We start from the raw sequence: 18681 nt of genomic DNA, 5'->3' as shown, positions 1-18681 counted from the left end.
TCTCATTCTGGCCAATCACAAGTTGCGTCCTCTCTTTTGTCTTCAATGAACACTCATAATTGTCCATTCATTGTCAATGGCATTTAATGTTTGTGTAGGACAAAGTTTGTGTTTGCACATACACCAAAAGCTGGACATGAGCACCCCTCAAAAACAGAATACAAAACAATACAAAAAACAAATACAATGAAAAGTGGGATGGATTGGTTATAATGTGTATGGGAGCAGGAGAGGATTGGTTATAATGTGTATGGGAGCAGGAGAGGATTGGTTATAATGTGTATGGGAGCAGGAGAGGATTGGTTATAATGTGTATGGGAGCAGGAGAGGGATTGGTTATATAATGTGTATGGGAGCAGGAGAGGGATTGGTTATAATGTGTATGGGAGCAGGAGAGGATTGGTTATAATGTGTATGGGAGCAGGAGAGGATTGGTTATAACGTGTATGGGAGCAGGAGAGGATTGGTTATAATGTGTATGGGAGCAGGAGAGGGATTGGTTATAATGTGTATGGGAGCAGGAGAGGATTGGTTATAATGTGTATGGGAGCAGGAGAGGATTGGTTATAATGTGTATGGGAGCAGGAGAGGATTGGTTATAATGTGTATGGGAGCAGGAGAGGATTGGTTATAATGTGTATGGGAGCAGGAGAGGATTGGTTATTATGTGTATGGGAGCAGGAGAGGATTGGTTATTATGTGTATGGGAGCAGGAGAGGATTGGTTATTATGTGTATGGGAGCAGGAGAGGGATTGGTTATAATGTGTATGGGAGCAGGAGAGGATTGGTTATAATGTGTATGGGAGCAGGAGAGGATTGGTTATAATGTGTATGGGAGCAGGAGAGATTTGTGGGGGCATGTTGATGTTCTCATGTCCGTGAAAAATGAAATACTTTTATTACAAGATGTATTAATCAGTGAGATGACGTCGCAACGTCTATAGACTTAGCTGGCACGAATTACATCATAATTTAACCTAAACTAAATTAAAGTCCATATAGACTTTGGCTGGGACGGGAAATTTATAATTGGGCTCTCGACAAACATTAAAAGTCAGACTTGGCTGGTCTATGACATAATTTCAGAAAGCCATGCATTGGAGGGGCTAGCGCCCTTCATGGCAGAGTTGATTAACTCTATTCTCTGTATCATTATCATCTTCCCTGCAACTCCCAGCCTCCTCACACAAGACTACCATTTTATTCAGCACCTTCCATGTACACAACACACATGTGCATAAAACATGCACACAGAAGCAAAAGCACAGCGACTGCGGCCTCTAAAAGAAAAGTGTGCTGTGCGGTTTCCATCTAATAGCTAGCCATGCTAATTCAAAAAATTTGAAAGATTCATACACGTTAAATTAATGTGAGAGAAACTTCAGTCCAAGAATATCTGCACATTAAAATCCTCAGAGTTAACTTATCGGTATAGGTTGTCCCGATACGATCACTTAATCGGAAAACTGGGCCGATAACGTAATTTTCAAATGATCGGAATTGGATCGGGAGCCAAAAACGTGATCGGGACATCCATAGTATCAATATTATATCCATATCATGATATTAGACTGGATATTGTACTATTGTGATATGGCATAAGTGTTCTATAAAAAAATATCGGATCGGGAAAAATCTGTATCGGCAGATACTCAAAATCAAATGATCGGAATCGGACCGGGAGCGAAAAAAAAACGTGATAGGGAATCACTACTTACCGGTAGGCAGAGAATGTAGAAATGTAACCAAATAGACCCGCACGGGATCATTTGGTTACAGTTGTACACTGAGTTAAATTTGAACACTCAGGGTTTCACTGTGTGTGTTGTGTGTGTGTTGTGTGTTGTGTGTGTGTGTGTGTGTGTGTGTGTGTGTCTCTCTCTCTCTCTGCCTACCTGTCAGTGTAGTGAGCGTCCCGGTGTTGAGGAAGGCCCTGCTTTCTTCTCTGGCTGGAGGAAGAGGAGCTGCCTGCTGAGGGCATGTGGGCCTCCAACGCCCCCGTATTCCTCACCGCTGCCGCCAACGCCTCCTGGCGAGCACGCAGCACGTCTGCAGAGACCAGAAGAGAAGGTAGGGCACACGAGAGGGAGGGGTGGGGGTGTTAGAGTGGGCAGAGTCGCATGGTGATTGAGGGGGAGTGCAACGGGAAACGCCAAGAGTATAAGACGGAAAAGAGAAGGGGAGAAAAAAAGAGTATGACAGTGAGAGAGAGAGAGAGAGAGAGAGAAACAGAAAATGGGCATGTGGAAGGAGGCAGTGGAAACAGATGAGTTGAAGAGTTGAAGGAGGCAAGGGAGGGAGGAAGCGAATAAGGAGGAGACGAAGAAGTCACACGGGATAGAGGATTGGGGGGACAGAGAAAAGAGGGTGAAGAGTGATAAAAGACACATTTAGCATCCCAGTCGCTTGTGTTCACAACGTGGCTTTATTCGCAAACACGTTTCAGATCGCCAAAATCCCACCGGCTATACATTTCAACCAGCTTATAGCTCATACGGCAGTTTCTTAAAAACTGAGCTGTACTGTACGTTGGCGATAAAATGCAACTGTTTCAGGTTTTTAAGGGGCTTCAGCGTGGAGGAAGTGAAGTAGGCTACTGCATGCTTTTAGGAAAGGGACTGTGTATCATGCCATAGTTGTTGGTGGAGGAGGGATACGAGGCCTAAAAAAGTATGCTGATGCCTCATAAACACTGCAGTAAGTCATTTCTAAACTCCACTCAGCTTATTCCATATTGCTGCTGAAAATGTTCCACATGCATTTTCTAATCCCGGCAGTGAGTCTGTATGCACGCACGCACGCACAATTGCACGCACGCACAATTTCACAATCACGCGAGTGTGAACACAAACATACATTTTGAACAAAGATAATAAACATAGACTTTGACAGACACACACACGCACGCACGCACGCGCACACACACACACACACACACACACACACACACACACACACACACACACACACACACACACACACACACACACACACACACACACACACACACACACACACACACACACACACATACATACACACACAATGACACAAAGCATGTAATACACACTTGGAAGAACTTATGCGCTTTGGCACGGACATAAATTCAGCACACGCTGAGAAAATCCATCTTTCATGCTGTTGAGGCTGGCAATTTGAAGCAAATGTGTAAGGAAATAAAGGGGATGGCATGAGAGAGAGAGAGAGAGAGAGAGAGCTGGAACAGCACCATGGAAAATGACGGTGCATCTGATAATGTTTTCAAAACAAATAACAGCCTGTATTTTTGCACCAACGCGTGGCCAACTTTAAGCAACTTCACACATGTAGTGCAGCGTATCTCTGCCTCCACCACACGCAGTAAAACCCACCGGGGACCACCAGTGGTCCTTGAGGGGGTTCAAGGTGGTCCCCCAGCTAAATGATGGAGAGTTGGTAACCAAATGGACCCTTATTAGATCTTTAACTCTTGAGAGCGGAAAATGAAACCAAATGGACCCATACGGGTCCATTTGGTTTCATTTTACACTCGCAAGAGTTAAATTATTGTTATACATTGGCATTACTTCATTTACAAGAAGTCTACACAATTAGAGTATGTTGAAGGATTGTTATTTTGATCAACGTTTGCCTGTTGGTACCACATTAATAGAGCATGGAATTGTGGACAAAATCATATCCAACGATAACAATACATATGAGGCTTAATTTAGGCTAAATGTCATCAAATGGTGGTCCGTGGCTCAAATGCTGAATAAATAATGAACCTTGATATGAAATGGTTTGAAAACCACTGATCTATTTGTAACTCTCAGGATCCTTTTCCACCAGGGGTTGAACTGGTTTGGATATTTTCGTCCCCGCCTGATGTTGAACAAGTTCAGAGTGTTTCCACTGAAAATGAATTGGTTCAGAACCCTAAAAGTTGGTTTGGAACTGAAAAAATGTCTGCCGTTTCCTTGAAAGCACAAACCAAGGTTCCAAGAATCTATAGAATGGAACCAGTTCTAGAACCACAGTTCTCTTGGTGGACAAGGGGCCTGATTACTGAGAATGTTATTGTGCAACTCTGTCCTCTACTGAATACCACACTTCTCCTCTCAGTTCCCCAATCTGTCTCTCTCTCTCTCTCTCTCTCTGTGTGTCTGTCTCTCTCTCTCTGTGTGTCTCTGTCTCTCTCTCTCCCCACGTCCTGTAACCCCCCTCCCTTCCACGCTCTCCCTCAGAGGAGTAGAGGCCTCGTCATTATGGGCCAGGCCAGGCCACACCAGGAGACATGGCTTCTAATGAGAGAAAAATCTATCCTGCCCTCTCTCTCTCTCTCTCTCTCTCTCTCTCTCTCTCTCTCTCTCTCTCCTGTTCCCCTCACCCCCGCCCCCACCACTCTTTTTTAATTAGACAGATCCCTCGGGACCTAGGGGCCATTTCCGCCACTGGTGCAAGTGTGATGTGTGTGTGTGTGTAAGTGTGTGCATGCTGTGTGTGTGTGTGTGTGTGTGTGCGTGCGTGTGTGCGTGAGCATCGGTGTCTGAATGTGTGTGTGTGTGATTGCTGGGGCAGTTGAGCGGGCGCCTGGGTGGGGTGGGGTGGGGTGGGGTGAGGGGTTTGCAACGACAGATATTAATGCTGCCCAGCTCCGGTGTATCGATCTGTTTGCTGCGCCAGGCCGCAGGGGACTCGACTGGCGGCAGACGAGGAGCTGTGTGTGTGTGTGTGTGTGTGTGTGTGTGTGTGTGTGTGTGTGTGTGTGTGTGTGTGTGTGTGTGTGTGTGTGTGTGTGTGTGTGTGTGTGTGTGAGTGAATGTGAGGCTGTGAGAGATAAGGGGACGATCAGAGGGAAATATAAGCCTGGAGCATGCACACACATGTGCGCATGCACATAGCACACACACACACACACACACACACACACACACACACACACACACACACACACACACTGTGAGCCTGTATATATATTGGAGGGAGGGGTGACAGGATAAGGCCAAGGACTTGACCTGGATAAGATGACTATAGGCACCTCTATGGTGACCAAGACACCTTACTAAATACTGCCAAACATTATAGTTTATAGTTCAACATTACAGTCCACAGAGCAGCCTTCAGAGAACAACGTGAGATGCTGCAGAAGATCCGTGTGCACGCTGATAATAGTCTGTTAATCATTCCTTACAATTCATAATACTATATCCTCAGCTTTAAAATGCCACTGTTTGCACCATATTTTGCTTCCCTTCCCCTCTCCTGTCGCTCTCCAATATTCTCTTTTATGTGGAGAGAGAGAGAGAGAGAATCTAGGGTCATCTGGGGCTCTTTCCTCCAGAGAGGCCCATCTACAATGTGTGTGCACTGTGCGTGCGTGCGTGCGTGCGTGCGTGCATGCATGCGTGTGTGTGTGTGTGTGTCTCTGTGAGGGGCTGCTGAAATAGAAGTGGAGTCAGTGTCCCTTTACCTGCGAATTAGCATCCTAACATGGACACCTGCACTTGCATTTTCTCGCACGCACGCACGCACGCACGCACGCACGCACGCACGCACGCACGCACGCACGCACGCACGCACGCACGCACGCACGCACGCACGCACGCACGCACGCACGCACGCACGCACGCACGCACGCACGCACGCACGCACGCACGCACGCACACACACACACACACACACACACACACACACACACACACACACACACACACACACACACACACACACACACACACACACACACACACACACACACACAGAGAGCTCCACTTTTCCATTTCTCTACCCAACATAGAACGGTCCCTTCGCTGTGCACGAGTTATTTTGGGAGGTCCCAGTTTGGCGCTCAGACCCGTCCCGCTTATCCCTCTTTTGTACCATCCCATTTTTCTCCCTGCCATCGTTCCTGGAATTGGGCCTAAATCCCCTCCGCTAAGCTGGGCTTTCCTCACCACGTGAATGCAGACGAGCATTGCGCTGATACAGCTAGGCCGGCCTCGCGGTGGCTTTGAGGAGGACTGGCAGGTATACAAAGACACCATTCCCTCTGCCGAAGAGCGCCATACACACGCACGCACACACCCACACACACACTCACACACACACGCACGCACGCACGCACGCACGCACGCACACACACAAAAAAACCTAACTGTATTTTCAGGAAAAGGTATTCAGGTATTCAGCCGTTGTACAGAGGCTTAGAGAATGTGAAATATGCAGCACACTCATTCCGTTCCGCAGGTTTTGACCATCGGTACATTAATCTAGCTCCTCGTGGAGGAGTGAGGATTATATTTCAGGGCTGTGTCGGATGAGAATCTGGCACTAAATACTGGACGTGATGATGGATCCATGTCTCTTGGGCTACGCGGAAACACTCATTTCTGGTTGGCTGTCAGGTGTCCATTAATATGCGGATATCAGGACACCTCAAACAAAGGTACCACTCTCTCTCATACACTGTGTCCTCTCCAATCTGTCCAACATGTAGTCTCACCATGGCTGGATTATTGTACCAATCCATTCATCACGATAGATGTTGGATACTCAAAATGACACTATTCATTCTCACAGTAAACCTATTAGTTTAATCACAATTTTTTATTTTTGTATCAATGTTGTTACTCAAAGGGAACAGCAGACTGCATTGTGGCAGGTAGATCAGTGACTTAGCACACTGGCTGCATGATCTGGAGGTTGTGGGTTCAAACCCCACTCAAATCTTTACTTGCCAAAATCTGCCATTGACCCCTGTCACGGGGCAACCCGTGCCCTATATACAAAGACACATGAACCTGCCATCTATAACATGCAAGGACTAATGTTTTAAACTTGTGTATGGAAAACTGTATTCACTGATTGTTTGCTAATTGTCTCTCCTGCACTGCTGGTAAATGGTAAATGGTAAATGGTGCATTTATATAGAGCCTTTATCCAAGGCGCTTTACATAGATTGTGCATTACATTCACCCATTCACACACCCATTCACACACCGATTGCGGCGGAAGCCATGCAAGGTACCAACCAGCACATCGGGAGCAATTTGGGGTTCAGTGTCTTGCCCAAGGACACTTCGAATGTAGACAGGAGGAGCCGGGATTCGAACCGCCGACCCATGGATCATTGGACGACCTGCTCTACCTCCTGAGCCACAGCCGCTGGTGGCATTGCCCTTGATTTAGGAAGGGGCCAAGTGCTAGGCAGGGGAGGGGTGTCTCCTTATGCTTTGAGTAATTGTCATTGAGTTTTCATTCTGATTTATACTTTAATTTAATTGTAACACATTATTGAGAATGTTTAGGTTACTGTTTATTCAAGGTGGTTGGAAGTATTTATATTAGTGAAGTATTGGAGAAGAAATGTGCTAATTGAGTCTGTGCCCAGTGGTAGGATCCACTCCTATTTGAAGGAGGCTGCAGGGACAGGCTAGTTAGTTAGAAGTTGGCAATGACACAGGTAACATCCCTGAGGGAGATCTACAGGGCCTTGTGTGATCAGGGTACAGCCTGAAGAGAGCTCTTATCCAGTTGGGTTTTGTTCGTAGTGTTTGCTCAAGTGTTCATTTCATTTCTCAGTATTATTATTATTATTGTTATTTTCCTGGTTTCACACTGTTGAATCTGTACTGGACTTTGGTGGAGGAGTTTGGGGAAAATAAACGCCCTTAAAGGGATTGTGACATTAAAAAATTTGCCAGCAGATGTCACTGTTTTCACTGTGTTGCCTGTTTTTATTGTAGCTCAAAAGGCTTCCAAACCCCAAAGAAAACTTCAGACCACAGAAAACCCACTGAATGTTCAAAGTTCAGGTTTTTTGGGTGTAATTGAGGTCATAAAACCTAAAATAAAAAATAAAAAGAAAAGAAAAGAAATTAAAATGAATGTCATAAAACCTTTAACTACAATTTCTGACTGTTCTTGGAGCCTTGGCCGTTCGGGCAACTTCACAACCCCCATTCTGAATTTCTCAAATTTGAAAGCACTATATTTCTAAAACTATGACACCTTTCAAAGATTCCTTTTCAGGCAAACATGTCCACCGTAAGATGAACCTAAGTAGACTAGAATGGAGTTGGTAGGTTTAAGTATGTAGGACTAGTAGCATGCCAAAGTTTGTGCTATTGCCATAGAGAATGCATTGGGCGTTAAATAACTCAGAAACTACAAAACATTTCAAAGTAAAAAATTCCAGCATGTGTCTCCACAGTAAGCTGAATTGTACGAAGTGTGAATGCAGTTTCTAGGTGAAAGTGATTTTTTGACGTGCCAAAATCTGCCATTGAGCCCCATGTTAAATGTCTCAAATTTGAAAGAACTATATTTCTAAAACTATGACACCTTTCAAAGATTCCTTTTCAGGCAAACATGTCCAACGTAAGATGAACCTAAGTAGGCTAGAATGGGGTTGGTAGGTTTAAGTATGTAGGACTATAGCATGCCAAAGTTTGTGCTATTGCCATAGAGAATGCATTGGGCGTTTAAGTTAAATAACTCAGAAACTACAAAACATTTCAAAGTAAAACATGCCAGCATGTGTCTCCACAGTAAGCTGAATAATAAAAAGTGTGAATGGAGTTTCTAGGTGAAAGTGATTTTTTGACGTGCCAAAATCTGCCATTGAGCCCCATGTTAAAAGTCTCAAATTTGAAAGCACTATATTTCTAAAACTATGACACCTTTCAAAGATTCCTTTTCAGGCAAACATGTCCACCGTAAGATGAACCTAAGTAGGCTAGAATGGGGTTGGTAGGTTTAAGTATGTAGGACTAGTAGCATGCCAAAGTTTGTGCTATTGCCATTGAGAATGCATTGGGCGTTTAAGTTAAATAACTCAGAAACTACAAAACATTTCAAAGTAAAACATGCCAGCATGTGTCCACAGTAAGCTGAATAATAAAAAGTGTGAATGGAGTTTCTAGGTGAAAGTGATTTTTTGACGTGCCAAAATCTGCCATTGAGCCCCATGTTAAAAGTCTCAAATTTAAAAGCACTATATTTCTAAAACTATGAAACATTTCAAAGATTCCTTTTCAGACAAACATGTCCACCGTAAGATGAACCTAAGTAGGCTAGAATGGGGTTGCTAGGTGTAAGTATGTAGGACTAGTAGCATGCCAAAGTTTGTGCTATTGCCATAGAGAATGCATTGGGCGTTTAAGTTAAATAACTCATAAACTACAAAACATAAAAATAAAAAAAAGTTCCAGCATGTGTCTCCACAGTAAGCTGAATAATAAAAAGTGTGAATGGAGTTTCTAGGTGAAAGTGACTTTTGACGTGCCTATAGAGCTGCCATTGAGCCCCATGTTAAATGTCTCAAATTTGAAAGCACTATATTTCTAAAACTATGAAACATTTCAAAGATTCCTTTTCAGACAAACATGTCCACCGTAAGATGAACCTAAGTAGGCTAGAATGGGGTTGCTAGGTGTAAGTATGTAGGACTAGTAGCATGCCAAAGTTTGTGCTATTGCCATAGAGAATGCATTGGGCGTTTAAGTTAAATAACTCAGAAACTACAAAACATAAAAATAAAAAAAAGTTCCAGCATGTGTCTCCACAGTAAGCTGAATAATAAAAAGTGTGAATGGAGTTTCTAGGTGAAAGTGACTTTTGACGTGCCTATAGAGCTGCCATTGAGCCCCATGTTAAATGTCTCAAATTTGAAAGCACTATATTTCTAAAACTATGAAACATTTCAAAGATTCCTTTTCAGACAAACATGTCCACCGTAAGATGAACCTAAGTAGGCTAGAATGGGGTTGCTAGGTGTAAGTATGTAGGACTAGTAGCATGCCAAAGTTTGTGCTATTGCCATAGAGAATGCATTGGGCGTTTAAGTTAAATAACTCATAAACTACAAAACATTTCAAAGTAAAACGTTCCAGCATGTGTCTCCACAGTAAGCTGAAAAATAAAATGTGTGAATGGAGTTTCTAGGTGAAAGTGATTTTTTGACGTGCCAAAATCTGCCATTGAGCCCCATGTTAAAAGTCTCAAATTTGAAAGCACTATATTTCTAAAACTATGACACCTTTCAAAGATTCCTTTTCAGGCAAACATGTCCACCGTAAGATGAACCTAAGTAGGCTAGAATGGGGTTGGTAGGTTTAAGTATGTAGGACTAGTAGCATGCCAAAGGTTGTGCTATTGCCATAGAGAATGCATTGGGCGTTTAAGTTAAATAACTCAGAAACTACAAAACATTTCAAAGTAAAACGTTCCAGCATGTGTCTCCACAGTAAGCTGAAAAATAAAAAGTGTGAATGGAGTTTCTAGGTGAAAGTGATTTTTTGACGTGCCAAAATCTGCCATTGAGCCCCATGTTAAAAGTCTCAAATTTGAAAGCACTATATTTCTAAAACTATGACACCTTTCAAAGATTCCTTTTCAGGCAAACATGTCCACCGTAAGATGAACCTAAGTAGGCTAGAATGGGGTTGGTAGGTTTAAATATGTAGGACTAGTAGCATGCCAAAGTTTGTGCTATTGCCATAGAGAATGCATTGGGCGTTTAAGTTAAATAACTCAGAAACTACAAAACATAAAAATAAAAAAAAGTTCCAGCATGTGTCTCCACAGTAAGCTGAATAATAAAAAGTGTGAATGGAGTTTCTAGGTGAAAGTGACTTTTGACGTGCCTATAGAGCTGCCATTGAGCCCCATGTTAAATGTCTCAAATTTGAAAGCACTATATTTCTAAAACTATGAAACATTTCAAAGATTCCTTTTCAGACAAACATGTCCACCGTAAGATGAACCTAAGTAGGCTAGAATGGGGTTGCTAGGTGTAAGTATGTAGGACTAGTAGCATGCCAAAGTTTGTGCTATTGCCATAGAGAATGCATTGGGCGTTTAAGTTAAATAACTCATAAACTACAAAACATAAAAATAAAAAAAAGTTCCAGCATGTGTCTCCACAGTAAGCTGAATAATAAAATGTGTGAATGGAGTTTCTAGGTGAAAGTGACTTTTGACGTGCCTATAGAGCTGCCATTGAGCCCCATGTTAAATGTCTCAAATTTGAAAGCACTATATTTCTAAAACTATGAAACATTTCAAAGATTCCTTTTCAGACAAACATGTCCACCGTAAGATGAACCTAAGTAGGCTAGAATGGGGTTGGTAGGTTTAAGTATGTAGGACTAGTAGCATGCCAAAGGTTGTGCTATTGCCATAGAGAATGCATTGGGCGTTTAAGTTAAATAACTCAGAAACTACAAAACATTTCAAAGTAAAACGTTCCAGCATGTGTCTCCACAGTAAGCTGAAAAATAAAAAGTGTGAATGGAGTTTCTAGGTGAAAGTGATTTTTTGACGTGCCAAAATCTGCCATTGAGCCCCATGTTAAAAGTCTCAAATTTGAAAGCACTATATTTCTAAAACTATGACACCTTTCAAAGATTCCTTTTCAGGCAAACATGTCCACCGTAAGATGAACCTAAGTAGGCTAGAATGGGGTTGGTAGGTTTAAGTATGTAGGACTAGTAGCATGCCAAAGGTTGTGCTATTGCCATAGAGAATGCATTGGGCGTTTAAGTTAAATAACTCAGAAACTACAAAACATTTCAAAGTAAAACGTTCCAGCATGTGTCTCCACAGTAAGCTGAAAAATAAAAAGTGTGAATGGAGTTTCTAGGTGAAAGTGATTTTTTGACGTGCCAAAATCTGCCATTGAGCCCCATGTTAAAAGTCTCAAATTTGAAAGCACTATATTTCTAAAACTATGACACCTTTCAAAGATTCCTTTTCAGGCAAACATGTCCACCGTAAGATGAACCTAAGTAGGCTAGAATGGGGTTGGTAGGTTTAAATATGTAGGACTAGTAGCATGCCAAAGGTTGTGCTATTGCCATAGAGAATGCATTGGGCGTTTAAGTTAAATAACTCAGAAACTACAAAACATTTCAAAGTAAAACGTTCCAGCATGTGTCTCCACAGTAAGCTGAAAAATAAAATGTGTGAATGGAGTTTCTAGGTGAAAGTGATTTTTTGACGTGCCAAAATCTGCCATTGAGCCCCATGTTAAAAGTCTCAAATTTGAAAGCACTATATTTCTAAAACTATGACACCTTTCAAAGATTCCTTTTCAGGCAAACATGTCCACCGTAAGATGAACCTAAGTAGGCTAGAATGGGGTTGGTAGGTTTAAGTATGTAGGACTAGTAGCATGCCAAAGGTTGTGCTATTGCCATAGAGAATGCATTGGGCGTTTAAGTTAAATAACTCAGAAACTACAAAACATTTCAAAGTAAAACGTTCCAGCATGTGTCTCCACAGTAAGCTGAAAAATAAAAAGTGTGAATGGAGTTTCTAGGTGAAAGTGATTTTTTGACGTGCCAAAATCTGCCATTGAGCCCCATGTTAAAAGTCTCAAATTTGAAAGCACTATATTTCTAAAACTATGACACCTTTCAAAGATTCCTTTTCAGGCAAACATGTCCACCGTAAGATGAACCTAAGTAGGCTAGAATGGGGTTGGTAGGTGTAAGTATGTAGGACTAGTAGCATGCCAAAGTTTGTGCTATTGCCATAGAGAATGCATTGGGCGTTTAAGTTAAATAACTCAGAAACTACAAAACATTTCAAAGTAAAACGTTCCAGAATGTGTCTCCACAGTAAGCTGAAAAATAAAAAGTGTGAATGGAGTTTCTAGGTGAAAGTGATTTTTTGACGTGCCAAAATCTGCCATTGAGCCCCATGTTAAATGTCTCAAATTTGAAAGCACTATATTTCTAAAGCTATGACACCTTTCAAAGATTCCTTTTCAGGCAAACATGTCCACCGTAAGATGAACCTAAGTAGGCTAGAATGGGGTTGGTAGGTTTAAGTATGTAGGACTAGTAGCATGCCAAAGGTTGTGCTATTGCCATAGAGAATGCATTGGGCGTTTAAGTTAAATAACTCAAAAACTACAAAACATTTCAAAGTAAAACGTTCCAGAATGTGTCTCCACAGTAAGCTGAAAAATAAAAAGTGTGAATGGAGTTTCTAGGTGAAAGTGATTTTTTGACGTGCCAAAATCTGCCATTGAGCCCCATGTTAAAAGTCTCAAATTTGAAAGCACTATATTTCTAAAACTATGAAACATTTCAAAGATTCCTTTTCAGACAAACATGTCCACCGTAAGATGAACCTAAGTAGGCTAGAATGGGGTTGCTAGGTGTAAGTATGTAGGACTAGTAGCATGCCAAAGTTTGTGCTATTGCCATAGAGAATGCATTGGGCGTTTAAGTTAAATAACTCATAAACTACAAAACATAAAAAAAAAAAAAAGTTCCAGCATGTGTCTCCACAGTAAGCTGAAAAATAAAAAGTGTGAATGGAGTTTCTAGGTGAAAGTGACTTTTGACGTGCCTATAGAGCTGCCATTGAGCCCCATGTTAAATGTCTCAAATTTGAAAGCACTATATTTCTAAAACTATGAAACATTTCAAAGATTCCTTTTCAGGCAAACATGTCCACCGTAAGATGAACCTAAGTAGGCTAGAATGGGGTTGGTAGGTTTAAGTATGTAGGACTAGTAGCATGCCAAAGGTTGTGCTATTGCCATGAAGAATGCATTGGGCGTTTAAGTTAAATAACTCAGAAACTACAAAACATTTCAAAGTAAAACGTTCCAGCATGTGTCTCCACAGTAAGCTGAAAAATAAAAAGTGTGAATGGAGTTTCTAGGTGAAAGTGATTTTTTGACGTGCCAAAATCTGCCATTGAGCCCCATGTTAAAAGTCTCAAATTTGAAAGCACTATATTTCTAAAACTATGACACCTTTCAAAGATTCCTTTTCAGGCAAACATGTCCACCGTAAGATGAACCTAAGTAGGCTAGAATGGGGTTGGTAGGTGTAAGTATGTAGGACTAGTAGCATGCCAAAGTTTGTGCTATTGCCATAGAGAATGCATTGGGCGTTTAAGTTAAATAACTCAGAAACTACAAAACATTTCAAAGTAAAACGTTCCAGAATGTGTCTCCACAGTAAGCTGAAAAATAAAAAGTGTGAATGGAGTTTCTAGGTGAAAGTGATTTTTTGACGTGCCAAAATCTGCCATTGAGCCCCATGTTAAATGTCTCAAATTTGAAAGCACTATATTTCTAAAGCTATGACACCTTTCAAAGATTCCTTTTCAGGCAAACATGTCCACCGTAAGATGAACCTAAGTAGGCTAGAATGGGGTTGGTAGGTTTAAGTATGTAGGACTAGTAGCATGCCAAAGGTTGTGCTATTGCCATAGAGAATGCATTGGGCGTTTAAGTTAAATAACTCAGAAACTACAAAACATTTCAAAGTAAAACGTTCCAGCATGTGTCTCCACAGTAAGCTGAAAAATAAAAAGTGTGAATGGAGTTTCTAGGTGAAAGTGATTTTTTGACGTGCCAAAATCTGCCATTGAGCCCCATGTTAAAAGTCTCAAATTTGAAAGCACTATATTTCTAAAACTATGAAACATTTCAAAGATTCCTTTTCAGACAAACATGTCCACCGTAAGATGAACCTAAGTAGGCTAGAATGGGGTTGCTAGGTGTAAGTATGTAGGACTAGTAGCATGCCAAAGTTTGTGCTATTGCCATAGAGAATGCATTGGGCGTTTAAGTTAAATAACTCATAAACTACAAAACATAAAAATAAAAAAAAGTTCCAGCATGTGTCTCCACAGTAAGCTGAATAATAAAAAGTGTGAATGGAGTTTCTAGGTGAAAGTGACTTTTGACGTGCCTATAGAGCTGCCATTGAGCCCCATGTTAAATGTCTCAAATTTGAAAGCACTATATTTCTAAAACTATGAAACATTTCAAAGATTCCTTTTCAGACAAACATGTCCACCGTAAGATGAACCTAAGTAGGCTAGAATGGGGTTGCTAGGTGTAAGTATGTAGGACTAGTAGCATGCCAAAGTTTGTGCTATTGCCATAGAGAATGCATTGGGCGTTTAAGTTAAATAACTCATAAACTACAAAACATAAAAATAAAAAAAAGTTCCAGCATGTGTCTCCACAGTAAGCTGAATAATAAAAAGTGTGAATGGAGTTTCTAGGTGAAAGTGACTTTTGACGTGCCTATAGAGCTGCCATTGAGCCCCATGTTAAATGTCTCAAATTTGAAAGCACTATATTTCTAAAACTATGAAACATTTCAAAGATTCCTTTTCAGACAAACATGTCCACCGTAAGATGAACCTAAGTAGGCTAGAATGGGGTTGCTAGGTGTAAGTATGTAGGACTAGTAGCATGCCAAAGTTTGTGCTATTGCCATAGAGAATGCATTGGGCGTTTAAGTTAAATAACTCATAAACTACAAAACATTTCAAAGTAAAACGTTCCAGCATGTGTCTCCACAGTAAGCTGAAAAATAAAAAGTGTGAATGGAGTTTCTAGGTGAAAGTGATTTTTTGACGTGCCAAAATCTGCCATTGAGCCCCATGTTAAAAGTCTCAAATTTGAAAGCACTATATTTCTAAAACTATGACACCTTTCAAAGATTCCTTTTCAGGCAAACATGTCCACCGTAAGATGAACCTAAGTAGGCTAGAATGGGGTTGGTAGGTGTAAGTATGTAGGACTAGTAGCATGCCAAAGTTTGTGCTATTGCCATAGAGAATGCATTGGGCGTTTAAGTTAAATAACTCAGAAACTACAAAACATTTCAAAGTAAAACGTTCCAGAATGTGTCTCCACAGTAAGCTGAAAAATAAAAAGTGTGAATGGAGTTTCTAGGTGAAAGTGATTTTTTGACGTGCCAAAATCTGCCATTGAGCCCCATGTTAAATGTCTCAAATTTGAAAGCACTATATTTCTAAAGCTATGACACCTTTCAAAGATTCCTTTTCAGGCAAACATGTCCACCGTAAGATGAACCTAAGTAGGCTAGAATGGGGTTGGTAGGTGTAAGTATGTAGGACTAGTAGCATGCCAAAGTTTGTGCTATTGCCATAGAGAATGCATTGGGCGTTTAAGTTAAATAACTCAGAAACTACAAAACATTTCAAAGTAAAACGTTCCAGAATGTGTCTCCACAGTAAGCTGAAAAATAAAAAGTGTGAATGGAGTTTCTAGGTGAAAGTGATTTTTTGACGTGCCAAAATCTGCCATTGAGCCCCATGTTAAATGTCTCAAATTTGAAAGCACTATATTTCTAAAGCTATGACACCTTTCAAAGATTCCTTTTCAGGCAAACATGTCCACCGTAAGATGAACCTAAGTAGGCTAGAATGGGGTTGGTAGGTTTAAGTATGTAGGACTAGTAGCATGCCAAAGGTTGTGCTATTGCCATAGAGAATGCATTGGGCGTTTAAGTTAAATAACTCAAAAACTACAAAACATTTCAAAGTAAAACGTTCCAGAATGTGTCTCCACAGTAAGCTGAAAAATAAAAAGTGTGAATGGAGTTTCTAGGTGAAAGTGATTTTTTGACGTGCCAAAATCTGCCATTGAGCCCCATGTTAAAAGTCTCAAATTTGAAAGCACTATATTTCTAAAACTATGAAACATTTCAAAGATTCCTTTTCAGACAAACATGTCCACCGTAAGATGAACCTAAGTAGGCTAGAATGGGGTTGCTAGGTGTAAGTATGTAGGACTAGTAGCATGCCAAAGTTTGTGCTATTGCCATAGAGAATGCATTGGGCGTTTAAGTTAAATAACTCATAAACTACAAAACATAAAAAAAAAAAAAAGTTCCAGCATGTGTCTCCACAGTAAGCTGAAAAATAAAAAGTGTGAATGGAGTTTCTAGGTGAAAGTGACTTTTGACGTGCCTATAGAGCTGCCATTGAGCCCCATGTTAAATGTCTCAAATTTGAAAGCACTATATTTCTAAAACTATGAAACATTAAAAAGATTCCTTTTCAGGCAAACATGTCCACCGTAAGATGAACCTAAGTAGGCTAGAATGGGGTTGGTAGGTTTAAGTATGTAGGACTAGTAGCATGCCAAAGGTTGTGCTATTGCCATGAAGAATGCATTGGGCGTTTAAGTTAAATAACTCAGAAACTACAAAACATTTCAAAGTAAAACGTTCCAGCATGTGTCTCCACAGTAAGCTGAAAAATAAAAAGTGTGAATGGAGTTTCTAGGTGAAAGTGATTTTTTGACGTGCCAAAATCTGCCATTGAGCCCCATGTTAAAAGTCTCAAATTTGAAAGCACTATATTTCTAAAACTATGACACCTTTCAAAGATTCCTTTTCAGGCAAACATGTCCACCGTAAGATGAACCTAAGTAGGCTAGAATGGGGTTGGTAGGTGTAAGTATGTAGGACTAGTAGCATGCCAAAGTTTGTGCTATTGCCATAGAGAATGCATTGGGCGTTTAAGTTAAATAACTCAGAAACTACAAAACATTTCAAAGTAAAACGTTCCAGAATGTGTCTCCACAGTAAGCTGAAAAATAAAAAGTGTGAATGGAGTTTCTAGGTGAAAGTGATTTTTTGACGTGCCAAAATCTGCCATTGAGCCCCATGTTAAATGTCTCAAATTTGAAAGCACTATATTTCTAAAGCTATGACACCTTTCAAAGATTCCTTTTCAGGCAAACATGTCCACCGTAAGATGAACCTAAGTAGGCTAGAATGGGGTTGGTAGGTTTAAGTATGTAGGACTAGTAGCATGCCAAAGGTTGTGCTATTGCCATAGAGAATGCATTGGGCGTTTAAGTTAAATAACTCAGAAACTACAAAACATTTCAAAGTAAAACGTTCCAGCATGTGTCTCCACAGTAAGCTGAAAAATAAAAAGTGTGAATGGAGTTTCTAGGTGAAAGTGATTTTTTGACGTGCCAAAATCTGCCATTGAGCCCCATGTTAAAAGTCTCAAATTTGAAAGCACTATATTTCTAAAACTATGAAACATTTCAAAGATTCCTTTTCAGACAAACATGTCCACCGTAAGATGAACCTAAGTAGGCTAGAATGGGGTTGCTAGGTGTAAGTATGTAGGACTAGTAGCATGCCAAAGTTTGTGCTATTGCCATAGAGAATGCATTGGGCGTTTAAGTTAAATAACTCATAAACTACAAAACATAAAAATAAAAAAAAGTTCCAGCATGTGTCTCCACAGTAAGCTGAATAATAAAAAGTGTGAATGGAGTTTCTAGGTGAAAGTGACTTTTGACGTGCCTATAGAGCTGCCATTGAGCCCCATGTTAAATGTCTCAAATTTGAAAGCACTATATTTCTAAAACTATGAAACATTTCAAAGATTCCTTTTCAGACAAACATGTCCACCGTAAGATGAACCTAAGTAGGCTAGAATGGGGTTGCTAGGTGTAAGTATGTAGGACTAGTAGCATGCCAAAGTTTGTGCTATTGCCATAGAGAATGCATTGGGCGTTTAAGTTAAATAACTCATAAACTACAAAACATAAAAATAAAAAAAAGTTCCAGCATGTGTCTCCACAGTAAGCTGAATAATAAAAAGTGTGAATGGAGTTTCTAGGTGAAAGTGACTTTTGACGTGCCTATAGAGCTGCCATTGAGCCCCATGTTAAATGTCTCAAATTTGAAAGCACTATATTTCTAAAACTATGAAACATTTCAAAGATTCCTTTTCAGACAAACATGTCCACCGTAAGATGAACCTAAGTAGGCTAGAATGGGGTTGCTAGGTGTAAGTATGTAGGACTAGTAGCATGCCAAAGTTTGTGCTATTGCCATAGAGAATGCATTGGGCGTTTAAGTTAAATAACTCATAAACTACAA

General features: G+C 40.6%; 1 protein-coding gene across 1 annotated transcript in view; it reads right to left on the bottom strand.

The window, feature by feature from the left end:
• The window catches only part of samd11 (sterile alpha motif domain containing 11), a 110135-nt gene that overhangs the window by 17190 nt on the left and 74264 nt on the right, over positions 1-18681 (bottom strand). Inside the window, 1 exon segment of the mRNA XM_083770283.1 lies at positions 1897-2050. Within this exon segment, the coding sequence (XP_083626409.1) occupies positions 1897-2050 (154 nt within the window).

Source organism: Protomyctophum parallelum (assembly GCF_964188405.1).
Source record: "Protomyctophum parallelum genome assembly, chromosome: 7".
Classification (NCBI taxonomy): domain Eukaryota; kingdom Metazoa; phylum Chordata; class Actinopteri; order Myctophiformes; family Myctophidae; genus Protomyctophum; species Protomyctophum parallelum.
This window is presented reverse-complemented; position numbering and strand designations above follow the sequence as displayed.